The sequence below is a fragment of the Cnephaeus nilssonii genome, assembly GCF_951640355.1.
Source record: "Cnephaeus nilssonii genome assembly, chromosome: 9".
NCBI lineage: Eukaryota > Metazoa > Chordata > Mammalia > Chiroptera > Vespertilionidae > Cnephaeus > Cnephaeus nilssonii.
The window spans coordinates 36,164,059-36,181,416 of NC_137080.1; the positions used below are offsets into that span (position 1 = coordinate 36,164,059).

General features: G+C 36.0%; 1 protein-coding gene across 3 annotated transcripts in view; it reads left to right on the forward strand.

Annotated features, from left to right (window-relative positions):
- REV3L (REV3 like, DNA directed polymerase zeta catalytic subunit) overlaps window positions 1–17,358 on the forward strand; it is a 148,983-nt gene that overhangs the window by 112,621 nt on the left and 19,004 nt on the right. For all 3 annotated transcript variants that reach the window (XM_079779717.1, XM_079779718.1, XM_079779719.1), the window contains 6 exons: window positions 3,737–3,855; window positions 7,151–7,269; window positions 9,552–9,693; window positions 12,946–13,190; window positions 14,161–14,269; window positions 15,999–16,205. In XM_079779717.1, coding sequence (XP_079635843.1) covers window positions 3,737–3,855; window positions 7,151–7,269; window positions 9,552–9,693; window positions 12,946–13,190; window positions 14,161–14,269; window positions 15,999–16,205 — 941 coding nt within the window. The remainder of the gene's footprint in view (window positions 1–3,736; window positions 3,856–7,150; window positions 7,270–9,551; window positions 9,694–12,945; window positions 13,191–14,160; window positions 14,270–15,998; window positions 16,206–17,358) is intronic.

The following is a 17,358-nucleotide window of genomic DNA, read 5'->3' on the forward strand; positions in this document are numbered from 1 at the left end:
ATACATTATAACTTTCATCACACATATATCCCATTTTTATTATGCTTCCTTCATCCAGCATCTTATTGTAAGTATTTTATATTATGAGATAGTCTTCATAATCATTGTAAAAAACATAACTTTTTTTATTAATCCTCACCTGAGGATATGCTTTTATTGATTTTTTTTTAGAGAGAGAGAAAAACATTCATCGGTTGCCTACTGTATACACCTCAACCAGGGATTGAACCTGCAACCTAGGTATGTGCCCTGACTGGGAATTTAACCTGAAACTTTTTAGTGTACAGTACGATGCTCCAACCAACTGAGCCACCAGGCCAGGGCAGAACATAACATTTTTTTTACTTGATGCACCATAATTTTATTTTATTTATCTGGTTCTGTATTTTAGTCTGTTCTTCCAGAGTCTGATTCTCGTTTAAGAGAAGAGCAATGAGAGACATATCAAAATTACAGTTTATAAAGCACTTTTAAAAATTTTTTTAAATAACTACAAAATTTTTAAGAACTTCATTTTAAAGGCTCCCACAACTTGGACTAGGACAACATAGAATATACTTTAGGAAGACTAAAAGACCAAATACAAAATTGATAAAAACTAATCAAGAGATTAGTTTCTGGGAGAGGTTATGATTTCCATAAAATGTGCTAAGTGTTGGTAAATTTAAAGGCAAAAATTGAAGCTAAAAGATTCAAGGACAGTAAATATTTTTTGAGCTTTGCCAACGCTTGGAATATAAAAGCAGAGATACTGTACGTTTAATTTTTTGTTGCATTTTTTTATGTATCGAGTGATAGCAATAGTGGTATATCAATTTTTTTCAACATTTTATTTGGGATATTTTTTTCAACATTTTATTTTCAACATTTTATTCAGGAGAAAAAGCTGAGTGCTCAGATGCCCTTATTAATTAGGTTAATTAGCTATAACAAATAAGACATGACTACAAATCAGAAGAGTGAATGGAAGCTTGTGTTTTTTTAAAAATCACTGCTGAAATCATATTTGTGGGGCAACATGGTACAATAGAAAGGGCCTGGTGAGGGAGGCAGCACAGTAAAGAGCACATATTCTAGAGAAAGACTTCATGGCTCCAATATTCTGGCTATACTGCTAACTGTCAAGCAAGTTACTTAACCTGTCCATACCTCAATTTGTTCATCTCTAAGATGGGGGTGATAATAGAACTTATCTCAGGGCAATTGTGAAATACTTGAATCGTGAGAATATAGTAAACATTATAGAAGTGTTTGTTAAATGAAAAAATTTTTTTCAAACATTATCTCTTTAAAATAAAGAAGAGTGGGGTGAGGTGGGATGTGTACATAGTCTTTGGAATCAGGCAACCCTGGTGTATAATACTGGTTCTGTTACTACATGACCTGGAGCAAGATAAAAATTTCCAAGTACAGTTCACTACAGTGCAAAATAAAAAGTATCCTCTCTAATAAAATGGCAATATGCAAATTAACCATCACTTCGCTACATAAGCCACGCCCACCAGCCAATCAGGGCGAGTATGCAAATCAACCCCATCCAAGATGGCTATAGCCACAGAGAGCAAGGTTTCCCAGGTAACAGAGCAAGCCAAGCTTTCCATAGCCATTGCAGGCCTAAGCCTCCACTCAAGCTACAAAGTTTCAATTATAGGAGGTAAACAAATTCAAACAAATGGCAGCAGAATGGAGCTTGAGAGAGCAGGCCAGGGTTGCCGACGGCAACGGGAAGCAAAGCTTTCTGCACACCCTGGCCGGGCTCACCCGCTTAAGGCTACAAAGTTTCAATTGTAGAAGGTGAATTAACTGCCACAGAAATGGCTACCGCCCCGGAGGGAGCAGCAGGCTTGGCTCCACACCAGGCTACAAAGTTTCAATTGTAGAAGGAAAATAAATTCCAGATACCAGGGACTCCGCTTGGGTCGCCAGGGGGCGTGGCTGGCCTGCAAACCACCACAGGCCCCTCACTCAGGCCGCCCCACGCCCCAAGGGAACCCCACCCTTATCTGTGACACCCTTCAGGGCAAACCAGCTGGCCCCCACCCCTGTACGAGGCCTCTATCCTATCTAATAAAAGAGTAATATGCAGATTGATCATCACTGCAACACACAATATAGCTGCCCCCATGTGGTCAAAGATCCTGCCCCCATGTGGACACAAGATGGCCACTACAAGATGGCCAGCAAGAGAGGGCAGTTGGGAGGCACCCGGCCTGCAAGGGAGGGCAGTTGAGAGGGACCAGGCCTGCAAGGGAGGGCAGTTGGAGGTGATCAACCCTGCAGGAGAGGGCAGTTAGGGGTGACCAGGCTGGCAGAGGAGGGAAGTTGGGGGCAAACAGGCTGGCAGGGGAGCAGTTAAGCATCAACCAGGCTGGCAGCGGAGTGGTTAGGGGGTGATCAGGCTGGCAGGCAGAAGCGGTTAGGGGCAATGAGGAAGGCAGGCAGGCAAGCAGTTGGGAGCCAGCAGTCCTGGATTGTGAGAGGGATGTCCGACTGCCCGTTTAGGCTCGATCCCACCAGGATCGGGCCTAAACGGGCAGTCGGGCATCCCTCGAGGGGTCCCATATTGGAGAGGGTACAGGCTGGGCTGAGGGACAACCCCCCTCCATGCACGAATTTCATGCACCGGGCCTCTAGTACTAACATAATAAAGTGGTTGTATTAAAGTAAAATAATGTAGCCCTCGCTTCTTTGGCTATGTGGATAGAGCTTGGGCCTGCAGACTGAAGGGTCCCGGGTTCGATTCTGGTCAAAGGCACATGCCTGGGTTGCAGGCTCAGTTCCTAGTAGGGGGCATGCAGGAGGCAGCCAATCAATGATTCTCTCCCCTCGCTTCTTTGGCTATGTGGATAGAGCTTGGGCCTGCAGACTGAAGGGTCCCGGGTTCGATTCTGGTCAAAGGCACATGCCTGGGTTGCAGGCTCAGTTCCTAGTAGGGGGCATGCAGGAGGCAGCCAATCAATGATTCTCTCTCATCGTTGATGTTCCTCCTTTTTCCTCTCTGAAATCAATAAAAATATTTTTAAATAAAAGATAAATAAATTCATAAAATAATATGAGGTTCTTAGAACATAATAGCTGTTCAGTACATGGTAAATATATTTATTATTCCAGAGCCTCTAATCAGCAACATTTATATATACCCAGTGTTATATAAGGAAAACACATTTTAATTTCCAGTCTAGTAAAACCTTCACTTAAGAAACTAGACTCAGAATTCTATTTGCTATAAGAGAAATGAAGACTTCCCACAGTTTAGGGAATTTCATCCTGAATATGAACATCATTAATTGATGTCAAAAAATTTTCAGAGAATTGGTTGGGTTAAAAACTACCATTTTTTTTAAAGAAATGACTGGTTTAATAGTAAACATTTTTCATTTTAGCACCAAACAAATATGGTAGCCTTAGGTATTCATAAAAATAGCACCAGAAATTACCAAATTTAAAGAGAAAGGGATTTATTGTTTTTTAAATGTATGTATATATATATATATATATATTATTATATACACACACTTATTAAAACATAGTTTTTAAATACATTTATTTCACAAAATTATTTCATAACTTAAAGAGGAAAGAAAAATATAATGATCTCTAAGTCTAAACAAAATAGACTGAATTACATTTCATCTTTATTCTTCTTCTTTAATTTTTATTCTCACTTTCTTCGTCATAATTTGCTTAGAAATTTGGTTTCTGTGAGTCCTGATGCAGCTTATTTTCATTTCTATAGATGACAAAATTGAGAACAGATTTGCAGCTGAAAGAGATGACTATGGGTCAGATACAATGAGTGAGATAAATATTGTTGGCCGAATTACACTGAATCTTTGGAGAATCATGAGAAATGAGGTAAGGTGCTTTAGCTAAAATTTTGTTTGTGAATAAGAGATTAGCTCAATAAAACGGTTTTAACCACTATAGCATATTAGTATAGCTTACTGTGTAACCTATGTGTTTGTGAATTTTTTGTATTATACTTAAGTAGAGTTACAAAAATAACCATTTCTAGAATACAAAGCTACAGAAGTATTTAACTTTAATGTTATTGATGAATTTTAATATTTTTATTTGTGTCAAAGGTAGCAGTAACTAGAAAATCTATAGCTATTATAAAATATGCTATATGTGTTGAATGTTGTATACTTTTATCATTTCTTACACTTAAATCATTTTTGCACTTAAGGTCAGATGAATTCAGTTGGCCTTTTTCATTTACTCCAGTAAGAAAAATATAGTCTAGATATAGGAAGGAACTTTTTGAACTGAGGATATGTGCAAAATAAAATATATAATAAGTTCTTTGAAGACAGACCATGTTCACAATGAGTGTGTGAGTGTGTGTGTATGTGTGTGTGTGTCATATATATTATATAGTTTCAATAGGGCATCTATCATTGGCCCTACAGGCACCAAAAAAGAGCCAAATGAGACATAAGTGGTACATGCATTTGGAAGAAAGAAAGATAACTGTCAAGTCTTGATGGGGAGTGCGGAGAGAGTGGGAAGGGATAATCTATAGTGGTTAACTTTCATGAGTATTGACTGGGAAAGTGCGCAAGGGAGCCTTCTAGTGTCCTAGAAATTTTCTGTGTCTTCATGTGGATGGGGTGACATATTTTTATACATACATAAAAATACATGAGTTGTTCACTTTAAATTTGTGTACATTTCTTTATGTACATTTTTTTGACATTGAAGACAAGGAAATGATGAACAACTAAAGGAATGAGGTGATGGAGAATACAGGCCACAGGTGCTTACTTGTGGCCTCCTTTCATTATTTTCTGTATCCCCCTGCACTAGATCTGACTGCCTCCCCAGTTCTGAGTAAGTTTGTTTCTGAAGTGACTAAACATTTGTGTTTTGCACATTGACTCTACTAATGAATGGAAAAGTGTACGCCTCTCAGCCCACTCCTTTATCAATAAAATAAATGGACAAGCACTGAACACTTTATTTTTATCGATTCTGACTTTGATCTACAAAGTACATTTACCCAATGTTTAACTCACTCAGATTTCTGACTTAAGATAAGTGACAAACTCCTAGTTCATATTTTTAGATTCATATTTTAACTTCTATAGTAAACCACTCTCTGAAGATTGGAACATTCTGAAAATGGATTGTCTTAATTTTATTGAGTTCTTGTTTCCTTTAATATTATTATAACTGAGATTATTGCTGCATTGTTATGCTTCTGTGACACCAAGAAGACTCAAAGTAGAGTTAATGTAATATAGGGTTATAATATGTTTAGTCTTAATCAAATTTATGAAATTGTTCTCTTTGAAACAATATCAACCCAGTCCATGAATTTGTCACCTGCCTCAGATATTGGGGATGAATTTCTAAGATTTTATTTAACTTTCGTTTGAGGTCATAAAAATCCCCTAATTAATCTCATAGGTCAATCAATTTATGGCAAACTTCCAGTTTTTCCCTAATGAGAAAACTGCAGGACAAATGAGGTGATCTTTTCCATCTGAGTTTTTTTGTTGTTGTTTTGTTTTTGTTTTAATGAAGATGTATATTCCAGCAGATTAGGTTTAGTCTAAATATACTCTGTATTAATTAGGTAATCATACAACTACCTGAGATCAGATGTTTGGCTCTATTTTCTATTAAACTAAATTGAAACTTTAAAAAAACAAATGAAATTATTAGCAAGTAAAAGAGTCATTCAGATATGGAGATTTAATAATAATGAGTTGTTTATTTTTGAGAGAAATACTTCAGGACACAGCTGATTTACAAGTGGGGAGGAGAGGATGGTAATGGTGATTTACTTCTAAGACCTGCTTTATTCTGGTGACTCTAGAATAGTCTCATTCCAAAGTTTAAGAGTGTGTGTGTGTGTGTGTGTGTGTGTGTCTGTGTTTGTGCACGCGCGCGCTTGCCCTCTGAAGTATGCTACATTCCAGTGCTGCTGTTCTGGAGATTGATAGAAATTGAAGATAAAGTAAAACCATTTTGGGTCAGTACACTAAGATGAGCTTATCCTTCAATCCCTGCTTTATACTTGCTGGATTGTGGACATGGAAAAGAAAATATTTCAAAATTGTAATCTACACTAATAAAAGAGTAAGATGCAAATTGACCGTACCTTCGCGACGCCCACCAGCCAGTCAGGAGTATGCAAATTAACCAAACAAAGATGGCGGGTTAATTTGCATACACAGGCGCCGAATGGCGGGGGGCAGGGCAGGACGCTTGGTCGTTGCCATGGCAACGACACAGGCGTTCCACACTGCCCCAGCCGCTCTGGGCCTCTGGGCAGTGTGGGAAGGTGGGAAGGCAGCTCCATCCAGAGCAAAGGTGGTGCCAGCAGCCAGGGGAAGGAAGGCCCATTCTTGCATGAATCTTCATGCATTGGGCCTCTAGTATAATATATAAATGTGTGAAGTGCTGTTTGAACTATTATTCCTCAGAATCCCAAGCTGACTTAATAATGGAGAATGCTGATTTCTTAATTTCCATTTTGCATTGAAATACCTGCCATTGTCTAAATTGCTTGTGTCTTATGGGTATTTCTGAGAGACCATCTATTTGTTTTATGAATTTGGATTTTTTTCACTATTTTCCTATTAACACAGCTTTTACCTACATATTTTGAAGACGGGGATACATTTCTGCTATATCCTTTTAATCTTTTGCTTTTGGAAAGAAACTGACTCCATAATGTCTTGTATTGCGTCTTAGTATTGACATAATTCTTGGGAGCAGGATGAATGCCTGCCTTTAATTAAATAACTCATGCTCGAATCTGTGGGATTCGAGGACCAAACAGTAAGTATGTGATGAAGGACCAAACAGTAAGTATGGAAGGAACAAAAAATTAACTTGCTTAGCAATGCTTCTGCCTGGAAAAAGAAGTGATAAGAACTGGGATCTATCTATTCAGTAGGTATTACAAGACCAAGTTGAATCTCATCAAGTCAGATTTTTTCCCAATTAAATATTAATTTATTATGGACATTTCTGTCTACTAGGCTACATATATATATTTTCATATACACATAGTTTTACATTGTGATTGCCACTATGAAAGGTTAGAAGTAATATTTAGAATCTTTTAGAACCAAATTTGTATATAAACACAAGCATTATTATAATGGAGTCTTGTTTTTTTGTTATTGTTTTTTAGGTGGCTCTGACTAACTACACCTTTGAAAACGTGAGCTTTCACGTTCTTCATCAGCGTTTTCCCCTCTTTACCTTTCGAGTCTTATCAGATTGGTTTGATAACAAGACAGATCTATACAGGTAATGTTTTTAACTCTGAAGAGGATAATGTCTTTTTAAATCAATATTATTAGAGTATAATTTATATGCAGTAAAATACATACATTTATAGTATATTGTGTGATGACTTTGAAAAATGTATGTATCCTGTAACCACTACCACAATCAAGATTTTTTTAAAAACAACATTTCTAACACCCAGAAAATTTTCTTAAGACAGCTTTGCAGTAAACCTACCTATTCTTTAACTACACAGTTAAGTACTAATTGAATTTCTATGGATATAGATTAATTTTGCCAGTTCTAGAACTTTTGTATAGAGTTATTTACAACTTACCCCTTTGTTTCTAGTTTCTTTCAAGAAATTCAGCATAATGTTTTTTTATATTCAACGATGCTGTTACATACAGCAGTAATTTCCATTTTTGTTAGTAAATAATAATACTCAGTTACCACAATTTACTTGAGTATCCAGTGTATCCAGTTACCTGTTGATGGACAATTAGGATTTTTCTAGTTTGAGGCTATTGTGAAGTAAAACTGTATGAAAATTTTTGTGTAAGCATATGTTTTCATTTCTCTAGGAGTAGAATTGCTGAGTCACATGGTTATTTGTTTCACTTTTTTAAAAATGTATTTTTATTCAGAGAAGAAGGGAGAGGGAACGATAGAAACATCAATGATGAGAGAAAATAATTGATCAGTGCCTCCTGCATCCCCTACACTGGGGATCAAGCCCACAACCTGGGCATATGCCTGAACAGGAATTGAACCACAACCTCCTGGTTCATAGGTCGATACTTGACCACTGAGCTACACTGGCTAGGCTTGTTTCATTTTAAGACACTGCCAAATTATTTTCTTTGGCAAGTCTTCTAGTGCAAGTCTAATGGCAACAAATTGTCTCAGCCTTTATTGTTCCGAAAATAACTTTTTCTCACCTTAATTTTTTAATATTTTTACTGTCTAATTCTGGGGTTGAGATTTCTTTTTCCTCACCACTTTAAGGATTTCATTTCCTTTTCTCCTGGCCTCCACTGTTTCTGGTAAAAAATCAAAGTCATCCTCTTTTTTCCAGTATATGCAATGCATTTTTTAAAAATATGTTTTTTGATTTCAGAGAAGAAAGGAGAGGGAGAAAGAGATACAAACATCAATGATGAGATAGAATCATCATTCGACTGCCTCCTGCACGCCCCCTACTGGGGATCGAGCCAGCAACCCGGTCATGTGCCCTGAGCTGAATGGAACTGTGACCGCCTGGTTCATAGGTCAACGCTCAATCATTGAGCCCTGCCTGCTGGTCTTAACTTTTTATATTTAGCAGTTATATGACTATATTGTTCTAAAAGCCACGTAATTAAAAGTTGCAATATATTTGAACCTTAATATTCTTTGAATGAATTTTATTGTTTATAGCATATCTTTGGGTCATTTTTATATTTTAATAACATAATATTAAATGAAAACTTCCTTTTATGGCTCTGGTGAGGGTTGTTATTTGCTTGTTTTCTTACCAAAAGATAAACAGGTCAATTTTTTTAAAAGTTCAAATCAAAGAAAATAATATTTTTGTTTTCACAGGAAATACTAATTTGATGTACATTTACCCCACTATGGTTTCATAAAAATTATTTTCCTGATTTTTCTAAATCTTTTTCAAATTACTCTGTTTCTTCCCATGAGAAGACAATTCATGCTTTTATTTTAGATTGGTATTTACAAACGATAACCCAAAGCTTTCACGTTCTTAAAAAAAAAATTATAGATGCCCTGGCTGGTGGCTCGTTGGGACATCGTCCCATACACCAAAAGGTTCCCCGTCAATCCCTGGTTGAGGCATACGGGAGGCAACAATCAGTGTTTCTGTCACATCGATGTTTCTCTCTCTCACTCCCTCTCTCTAAAATCAATTAAAAAAGTATTGGGTAAGGATATAAAAACACCTATAGATATGATAAATTATAATTGTATAATTGCATCATGAGCAGTGGCATCTAGGAGAGTATGTTAATTTTTTTAGAACAAAAGTAACACCAAGAAAAATATTGAAAATAATTATCTTCAGTCTTACCATCTTATCACAAGCGCTATTTCAAACTTCGCATATTTTCACTAAGTTTTATGCTTTGGAAATATCTGAAATTTTCTAATGTTTAATTTTTTAACATACTTTAACATACATCATTACTCCTTAAGTAACCTCACTATTAATATGTATGTTTTGGCAGAATGAAAACAGTACTAATTTCAGGTGTCCCAATTTTTCTCTAATGTTCATAGCATCGATTCTCTTTTAACAGATGGAAAATGGTTGATCATTACATCAGCCGTGTGCGCGGAAATCTCCAAATGTTAGAACAGCTGGACCTGATTGGAAAAACCAGTGAAATGGCTAGACTTTTTGGCATTCAATTTTTACATGTACTGACAAGGGGTTCGCAGGTAGGAAATCCGTTTGGTTGGTTGGTTATTTGGTTGGTTGAAGTTGTTTGGTTGGGGTTTTTTGCACTTGAAAGTTCTGTATGAGTAATATACTTATTTTTGAGATGTTTGAGGTGATTTTTTTTTTAATGTTAAAGAGAAATGAGAGCTTAGAATCCATTTAATGCATCTTTCTAATTTCCCGAAGATATAATGAGATATTTTGTCACATGCTTTGATAAAAATGATTTCGTGCACTCATTTAACAAATATTTATTTGAATACCTTTAATGTGTTAAATAAACATTATAGTAGGCATGAAGGATACCACATTAAATCCCTCAGGTTCCTTAACCTCATAAAATCTTTTAATTATTTTAATTACTCTATAACATTCTCCCAATCTATGATATCAGTAATTAGAGCACTAACTATTTTGGCATCACTATTTGTTTATTTCATTTTATTGCGTGTAAGCTATTTATTTATACCCCTACATGTTTTAAAAACTATTTGAGCTGGCTTATAATTTTAAAAAAGGTGAATACCTCAAAACCACATGAGAATTTTTCAGTGAGCCCATGCTAATTCTTGCGAGGTTTTTTCTCCTTTTTTAAAAAAAAATCTTTACTGTTTAAAATATTACATAAGTTTTCTTTTTCCCCCATTGACCTCTCCCTGACCACCCCCCCCTCCCAGCACGCGCGCACACACACACACACACACACACACACACACACACACACACACACACACACCCGGCCGGTCTGTGTCCATTGGTTATGCTCATATGCATGCATACAAGTCCTTTGGTTGATTTCTTACCCCCTCAAACCCCCCGCCCCCCGCCTTCCCTCATAGGTTGGACAGTTTGTTCGATGCTTCTATGTCTCTGGTTCTATTTTTGCTCATCGGTTTATGTTGTTCATTATATTCCACAAATGAGTGAAATCATGTGATATTTATCTTTCTCTGACTGGCTTATTTTGCTTAGCATAATGCTCTCCAGGCCCATCCATGCTGTTGCAAATGATAAGAATTCCTTCTTTTTTACTGCAGCATAGTATTCCATTGTGTAGATGTACCACAGTTTTCTAATCCATTCATCTGCTGATGGGCACTTACGCTGTTTCCAAATCTTAGCTATTGTAAATTGTGCTGCTATGAACATAGGGGTGCATATATCATTTCTGATTGGTGTTTCTGACTTCTTGGGATATATTCCTAGAAGTGGGATCACTGGGTCAAATGGAAGTCCCATTTTTAATTTTTTGAGGAAACTCCATACTGTTCTACACAGTGGCTGCACCAGTCTGCATTCCTACCAGCAGTGTAAGAGTGTTCCTTTTTCTCCGCATCCTCGCAGGCACTTGTCATTTGTTGACGATAGCCATTCTGACAGGTGTAAGATGGTACCTTATTGTAATTTTGATTTGCATCTCTTGGATGATTAGTGACTTTGAGCATGTTTTCATGTGTCTCTTGGCCTTCCTTATGTCTTCTTTCGAAAAGTATCTTCTTTCTCAAGATTGCTGCAGCTATTCGGGTCTTTTTTTTTTTTTTTGTCCCAGATGAATTTTTGGAGAGTTTGTTATAGATCTTTGAAGTATGTCGTTGGTATTTTAATGGGGATTGCATTGAATCTATAGATTGCTTTGGGTAGTATGGACATTTTAATGATGTTGATTGTACCAGTACATGAACACGGTCCATTCTTCCATTTGTTTATGTCTTCCTCTATCTCTTTTTTTCAGCATCCTGTAGTTTTCTGAATACAGGTCCTTTACCTTCTTGGTTAAATTTATTCCTAGGTATCTTAATGTTTTTGTTGCAATGGTAAATGGGATTTTTTTTTTTTTCGTTTCTCTTTCTGTGAGTTCATTATTGGTGTATAAAAAGGCCGTAGATTTCTGGGTGTTAATTTTGTATCCTGCTATACTGCCAAATTCATTTATTAATTCTAGTAGTTTTTTGATGGAGACTTTAGGGTTTTCTATGTATAATAACATGTCATCTGCCAATAATGACAATTTTACTTCTTTTCCAATTTGGATGCCTTTTATTTCTTCTTCTTGTCTGATCACTATGGCCTGCACTTCCAGTACTATGTCAAACAGGAGTGGTGAGAGTGGGCATCCCTGTCTTGTTCCTGTTCTTAGGGGAAATGGTTTTGTTTTGTTTTTTAGTTTTTGCCCTTTGAGTATGGTGTTGGCTGTAGGTTTGTCATATAAGGCTTTTATTATGTTGGAGCATTTAGTCCGTTTACGTTTAAAGTTATTATTGATAGGTACTTGTTTGTAGCCATTTTTATTTTTTGTACCTGTGTTCGCCCCCCCTTTTTTCCCCCCCTTCTTTTTACAACAGTCCCTTTAGCAAGGATGGGCTGGGTATTTGGAGGCACGGCCGCTGCAGGCTGGCGGGAGCCCCGCCGACAGTCAGGGGCCGCTCAGGTGCCCGGGAGGTGCAGGCAAGTGCTTTTTTTAATATAATATTCCAAACCATCTGCTTAATAGCTGTTATTATAAACAATGAATTGCTTGATTCAATTTTGTGAGTATTAAGCTGATTACCTTTTAATTCTGGAATCTTTGTGTTTCCTTCTTGAAAAATTGGGATAACATTTATCATCTCAAGTCTCCTGAGTTTCATTCTCAAACTTTCCCAAATCACTTTCTAAAAGATTGGCCAACTTTTTAAATAAGTTGACAAACTATACAGCTGTCTCTCCTACATCCGTTTATTGTGATAGAGCTGTATTTAAATGTAAAAAGAAATCTAACTATTTGTCTTTTCAATATTGCTTTATGATGTAAGCCTTTTGACATATTTTATAGAGACATAGAAGCATCAAACAGACTGTCAAACCTTAGAGGGAAAGAGAGGAGGCTGGAGGTGGGGGAAAGGGGTCAACCAAAGGACTTACATGCATGCATATAAGTATAACCAATGGACACAGACAATAGGGGAGTGAAAGCCTGGGCTGGGGGACGGGGTGTGGGCTGGGAGAGGTCAATGGGGGGAAAAGGAGACATATGTAATACTTTCAACAATAAAGAATTTTTTTAAAAAGTTATGGGAATACAAAAAGGATTTATAAATGTCCCCTTCAAGCACCTAATAGCTGACCAAATAATCAATACTGTGTAACTTTATTGTAAGAAAGTCATGCAGCCTTATTCTGAAGAGCAAAACATTTCCCTGATGACTATTCCAAAGAACAGCATATTTAAACTATTTCTTCTTCTCTTCCTACCTCCACCTCTCTGCCCACAGTACCGTGTGGAGTCAATGATGTTACGTATTGCTAAACCAATGAACTATATTCCTGTGACACCTAATGTACAGCAGAGGTCCCAAATGAGAGCCCCACAATGTGTCCCCCTAATTATGGAGCCTGAATCTCGCTTCTATAGCAACTCTGTTCTTGTTCTGGATTTCCAGTCACTATATCCTTCTATTGTGATTGCATACAACTACTGTTTTTCCACCTGCCTTGGCCATGTGGAGAACTTGGGAAAGTAAGTTTTTCATATTTACAACTAGGTTTTGCTTTGTACTTATTACTAAAGTTAGACTTAGAGTGTCTTTTTGCACTTGAGACTGTCCTTATGAGCAAAATTAATGAATGGGCTGTAGCACAGCTAGTTTGTTATTTTTCTACTAATTAACATAGATCATCATATGACTAAGTCAGCATCACCGATGGATGACACATATGAACACGTTGTGAATACATCAGCCTTGCAACTATCTGTTGCACTCTCCATGTATATCTATGGCCTCTCTTTAATTGAGAGTTATATTTAATTGGTTGATATAAATCACCTTTCAGTGGAACTGTTTGAGGATTATCTTACAACTCCAGCTATCAACTCCTCTTGACTTTTCTTAGAAATAGTTTGAATTTTTTTAAAGTTACACTGTTAAATGTTTTAGCTGTTCGTGTCAAAGAATTTTATAAGCCGAATGAGAATAATATTTTTAACTCAAAGGAGTAGATATTTTTCTCAGGATATAAGAAATACTGTCTTTCTTAATAATGATTTTTGTGTATTTAATACCAAGTATTGTAATTTTATCTAGAATATATTCACTACTTCATAAAAAGCATTTGTGGAAATTGTATTGGTAATACTTTTTATTAAGAACAAAAATTTGGAAAGTTATGTACAATCTTTTTATGGCTTAAGTTTTTCTTTAAGAAATTTAGTGTAGGGTAATCATATGTTGAGTTGAAATTTGGTATTTCAGTATAGATTTTATCCATAAATTTTAGGATAGTGTCATTTAAGAAATATTTCTTTTAACAAATTGTGAATATTTGAAGAACTGTTTTTTATAATTAGACAAGCATATTACTAAATACAAGAATTCATGTTTAGATGTTTGAAAATGAATTTCTAATGGAATTAGAAAGATTCCTAAAATTGCTTAGAATCTCTTCTATGATTGGAGAAAGTATTTGCTTAATATTTTCTTCCTTAACAGGTTTGATGAGTTCAAATTTGGCTGTACCTCTCTGAGAGTGCCTCCAGATTTACTTTACCAAATTAGGCATGACATCACAGTGTCCCCCAATGGAATAGCTTTTGTCAAGGTAATACTCTCTTGTAAATGAAAGGTGTCTACTATGGCTTAACCTTTGGAGAGCTAATGGTTTAGATTTTGTTGGCCTATAATACAGAGGGGAAAAAATAAGTTTGCTTGAATATCTTACCTCACACAGTCAAAAATATAGGAATCTTCCAAGAAATAATTTTTAAATAGTCATCTTGTTTTGCATGCATTTAGGTTTAAAATATTTTAATTATTAGATTTTAGTTTTCAGTGAAATATTGAAAGAAATAAACATGTATACCTTCTGCCCTCTGTTAGAATCTGGCAGACTTAAATAGCTACTTGATGATCACAGTGATGTTAACTTACAAAGATTTAAATTGCTTTGCTGTGTACACTCTGCTAATTGTTCTTCTATATTATTTTAAATTAAGACTATCTCAGAAAGAATGATACTCTTGTTTATTGATTGCATTTCTAAAAAGATATCCAAACTAATAATAAGGTCTCTTTTTTTTCTCTCCCTTATCTCCCTTCAAAAGAGAGTGAGGAAAGCCTCATAAATGAATAAATTAAAGACAAATACAAGAGATCTAGGAGAATATTATATTGCCTCTCCTTTCTTTTCAAGTTCACAAGCCCTCAAATTCATTCTGGTGTACTTAGCAAAGGTAGCATCTTTATCAGTAAGAGCATGCTGTGTTTAAAGAGTATCCTAAAATTAGCCACTTAGATATGAGGAAAATTTTTACCAGAGAGTTCATGATATATTCCTTTTGGGGAAAAGTACATCTTCACATTATCACAAATATTATGTCCTAACATAAACATTATGGCTTCTTTAAATGGTACACAGAATGAATTAGAGATTAGACTGTTTTCATTGTCACACATCTAGCAGCTTATCTCCCTTTAACATCATTTTTAAAACTTACATTTACATTTTGACCCAATGTGTAAAGTTTAATGAAAATAAGATTTTTTTAATATTCAGGAGTGTGGTTATCCTGTACCTGCAGCTTTAATTGTTCAGTCCAACATGCATTATTACCTTGCATGTATCTGTGAATCATCTTCAGAGTTAATACTGTTTTGTGGTTTTCATTCCTGCTGGAGTTCTCATAAATTCTCCCTAATCTTAATACAAATGATTTTTTTTGGCATCAACAAATTTTATCACCTCACTATTCATCCCCTCTTCCAGATTGCTAATAAATATAGGCCGGAGGGGATGGCTTAGTGGTCTAAGCATCAGATTTGAAATACCTAGAGTCCCTGGAACTACAGGTTTGAATGTCAGCAGAGTCAACCCAGCTCATCATTCTTCCAAGGTAGATAAATGGAGTTCCATGCAGATTACTGGGGTCATTAGGATGAGATCTTTAAAAACTGAGGTTTGTTATGAGTGATACAAATCCCGTGTGTCTTTCTGAAAGAGTGGGGGTTTGGATCAAAATTTCCCTCTGAACTTGTTCTATGGTCTCTCCTTATGCACTAATTTACATCCTCCTCCCTGGGGGTCTTTGAACTCACAAAATAGTACTTCATTAGAGTTATAACCATTACAGGAACCTTTTAGGAAAAAAGTCCTCTGCAAAAGAAAGAAAATGTGATGATTTTGTATTGACTGCCATTGGTTCTCTGGCCACTTTATTGTTAGAATGTTTCAGTTCATCACAGTTGGCCATTGTTATACTTCGTGCTTCCTTCTTAATTATCTAAATCTAATGTTTGAGGGATTTTAAACATTCTTTTTTCCTTTATGATAGCCTTCAGTAAGAAAGGGTGTGCTACCAATAATGTTGGAAGAAATTTTGAAGACTAGACTCATGGTGAAGCAGTCAATGAAGGCTTATAAGCAAGACAGAGCCCTTTCACGAATGCTCGATGCACGACAGCTAGGACTTAAGCTTATAGCAAATGTCACATTTGGCTATACAGCTGCTAATTTTTCTGGGAGAATGCCATGCATTGAAGTAAGTGGTATAATTCTGTAGTTTTTTCAAAAGGGACTAAAGTAGTGTTAAATGAAAACCTGTTCATTAAAGCAGTTCGTTTTGTTTTGAAACTTTAAAGGGTTTCATGTCCATGACGTAGGATTAGTTTTCTCAAACTGGGGCTTATATACATACATACTCTTCAGGATTTGTGGGTTTTCTCTGTGAGAACTGTTGTGTCTTCAATAATTTTAGAAATTAGCATACACATATTTCTACATAACCTGGATGACCATATTGTAACCAACTATTAGCATGAGATTTCAATGCCACATTTATAGCAATGTTTACAACAACCTTGGTACTAATTCCTTTTAATGTATTGATAGAGTTCTGATGAATAGTTAGGTTGCTTCTCCAAATGTCAGAGTCAACAACAGTCATTTCATATTTACTCATGCAGCAGTAGATATAAAGCAGAACCTTTCTTTTATAATGGTAGTTAAAATTAAAAGATACTTTTCGTAGAATAAGACTAATTTCTTATTATTTACTAAAGTAGGGTATTAATTTGACATGAATTCAATATAGTGTAACAGACTAATATAATAATGTACTAGTGATTGAGGAAAGAATGATGTAATTTGTTTTGTTAATGATTTTTTTGTGTCAAATGAAGGCCAGAACATTGTGGGCTACCAATTATTTTCCTCTTTTTATATACAATCTCTTAGCCCTGTACCAAAGTAACATTTTTCAAATTAGAAACCATGGCACAAAGTAACAGATTGTGTTTTAATTTAATTTCCACTCTTTTCCCTCTCTCCTGCCCCCTCACCCTCATGCCACTGAATCCTTCAGGTTGCATAGTCTTCAGGCAGGGTAGCTGCAAGAGTTCTGACTCTTCTGGGTGTAACTTAAATGGGTCAGAGCAGGCAGCAGGAGGCGGGCAGTTAGGTCCATATTTGCATGTATCTCAAAAGCACATTGGACTTGACACTAGGTGGCTCACCTACCCAGCTATTTGCCATCACATATTTTGAAGTGTATCTTTTTTAAAATGGCAACAGATGACAGATTAAAGATTAAAACTTGAATTTCAATTAGATAACATGATTTTTTAAATGTATTAGGTTATAGTTGACCTACTTTTAATGCATGAAAAGGTCTCAACAGAGACTTTTAAATTTCT